Below are 2,780 nucleotides of genomic sequence, written 5' to 3' on the forward strand. Positions count from 1 at the left end.
ACACACGCACGCACGCACGCACACACACACACGCACGCACGCACGCACACACACACACACACACACACGCTGGATGAACATAACTCCAGTGCCAAAGAGCTAAATATGGAGTTTCTCTGTTTCTTTCTTGTTTTTTTTAATTAATTAATTAATTTTACTCCCTGCAGCTGAAAATATTTTCCACTCTCATCCTCTCTGGACCAGAAAACTAGGCCAACCCTCTGCCTCCGAAACAAACAGAGGGGACGGAAAGCAAGATGGAAGGTTGAGAAGAGAGGGGATAAGGAAGAGGGAGTGACAGGGAAATAAATGACAGAGAAATGAGAGTGAGAGTGGGAGATGAAACCATCATTGCACAGGGGACGCAACCAGGACCACAAAACACAAGAACTGAATGTTTAGTGAGAAGAACAAGAGTTTAACGTTTGATGCTGAAAAGATGAGTGGTGCTGCGCATGCACAACTGTCTTCACTGGAAATCTAAGTTTATTAACCATATTTTGGTTTGTCAAAAATGTCTGTATAGACCCCCCCCCCCCCTAATTTTAGCTTTAGTTGAAGTTTACATACAGTAAAACTAAATGAAAGTGAGAAAAGTAAATAAAATAAATGTTTTTTTATTTACTATAATGACCTTGATCCATAAGAATTTTTTTACATATATTTTATTAATATATTTTTTTTTCAGTTTGCTGAGCTCTAAATTATTTTAATGGATAAAAATATTTAAAAAAAATCCATATCCATTAATTCACAAACAACTGGAAAATTCATGGGGCCTTTGAACTTTGTTGTGGACAATGGTGGACCTTGGAGTCAAAAAAGGTGAGATATGACGGTCGACGTAAAAAAAAGGCTGGTTGCTAACCTGTAAGTATAGAGAAAGGAGGCATGTGTTTGTGGTCTCCTCTGCTGGGTTTGCTGGTGTGAGCCGTGCTGTCTGGGGTCTCTATTACTGCCGTCACATTATCATCACCCATTGGATCTCTGGTCGCCAGCACCTGTGTCTCCTCTTCCTCTTCCCTTACTGCGTGTGTCTTTTTCTCCACATGATCCTCCGGGACACTAGATGGCGCTGAGGTGTTTTCTGCCCTCCTGTGTCCTCCTTTCTCTTTCGCTGTCGAATCCGGCACTGCTGTGGGTGGATCTTTTGTCGCGGAGCCATTCGTCTGCGTTTCAACATCGTCTGGAACACTGCCGTCTTTACTCTCAGCACCTTTCTCCTCATCCTCTTCCTCTTCTCCGTTCTTTTCTCCGTCCTCATCCTCACCCTTCCCTCCCTTATCTCCTCTGTCGTCAGATCCGTCGTTCTCTGCGGCTGCGGTAGTGTCTCTGTCGGAGGCCGGTGAGGAGGTTGGTTCTGTGGTGGTCACCATAGGTTTGGCTGGGGCCTGCCGGGTGGAGGGCGGAGGCCTGGTGGGCCAGACGGAGCTGGGGAAGGAGGAGATGACCCCACCACTGAAACCCAACCCCGCCAGGAGGGTGCTGGTCACCACAGACGCCACTGTCGCTTGGCTGCCGCTGGAAGAGGGGCCGATCCCGGTTGCCATTGAAACGAAGGAGAACGGAAGACCGGAGGACGTCCAAGTGGAGGAGCCGGAGCTGATGGGAGCCATGTCTGCCGAGGATGCTGGGGACACAGTTGGCTAGAGACAGAAAGAAATTATATTTTGAATTGATTCTTAAAGATAAAATCTGTGCACATCATGTGAGTAAAATAGACCCGACACAAGCCAGACGAGGACCAACAGAATAACATGTTTCAGGCCAGTTTGGAGCCATCCTTTTCATGCATAACTACGGATTTGCATTGAGTTCCAATTTATAATTATTGTATACATGTAATTGAATGTTTATAATTATTATACAAATATATTTCAACCTGGTCTCATAAAAATACGTAACTCTGTGCACTTTTTGTGCAGCGCCGTTTTTACGTACCTTAAAGCACGTTTCGCCGCAGTTTCAAAGAGAAATGTCCACTGAGTGGCGCTAAAACACTGGTTCAATTCGTGAACCCTGGCACGTTTTTATTACGTTGATATAGGTACATATTGCTGTGTTTTTATTACGTTGCTTCAGGTACGTATTGCGGCGGTTCAGAATTCAAATATCCGGGGACTGTCGCTAAAAGTTAGTGCTCTATCGTTTTGGAAATATGCCCTACACCAAACCCAACCGATAGTGTTAACAAATGCAAAACTGATATAAAATCGCATTTGTTGACGCAACCGTGTCATTTGAACTTACTTATATGCAGATTTGAACCGTTTTGTCAAACCGTAGTTACACGGGATTCGAACCAGAGCTCCTCGCCTCTTAAGTACGTCTCCGTACTCCGTGAGCTACCGAACAAACCTACCGTCGATGAAAACCCAACCCATTGATATGAAGCTGGATATGTGCGGTGCCAACGTTCAAAAGCATCAGTTTTCAAATCACCCAGCATATTAAAATTGTTTTGAAGTCATAACATGATATTCTTCAAGTAATTGTGCGAAAATTACGCTTTATTAATCGAAACTCTGTAAATGTGTGTGTGAAAAGGAATAAAAGGTGTCGGAGTTGTACTGCCTCTAGTGTTCATTTCTTTTGGAAACTGCAGTGATATGTACTTATTGGTACGTATTTCGCGTCTCGCTAAAAAGTGCACCCAGCTACATTTATGCCATGAGACCAGGTAGATATATTTCTGTATTATCTAAAATAAATATTACATAAAACAAATACATACTGTAATTATTGTATATATACAGTATATATATATATATATATATATA

General features: G+C 43.0%; 1 protein-coding gene across 1 annotated transcript in view; it reads right to left on the reverse strand.

The window, feature by feature from the left end:
• ptprga (protein tyrosine phosphatase receptor type Ga) overlaps positions 1-2,780 on the reverse strand; it is a 297,193-nt gene that overhangs the window by 30,629 nt on the left and 263,784 nt on the right. The window contains exon 12 of the mRNA XM_016231834.1: positions 869-1,646. Coding sequence (XP_016087320.1) covers positions 869-1,646 — 778 coding nt within the window. The remainder of the gene's footprint in view (positions 1-868; positions 1,647-2,780) is intronic.

This window comes from Sinocyclocheilus grahami, unplaced genomic scaffold, assembly GCF_001515645.1.
Source record: "Sinocyclocheilus grahami isolate Dianchi unplaced genomic scaffold, SAMN03320097.WGS_v1.1 scaffold400.1, whole genome shotgun sequence".
Taxonomy (NCBI): Eukaryota; Metazoa; Chordata; class Actinopteri; order Cypriniformes; family Cyprinidae; genus Sinocyclocheilus; species Sinocyclocheilus grahami.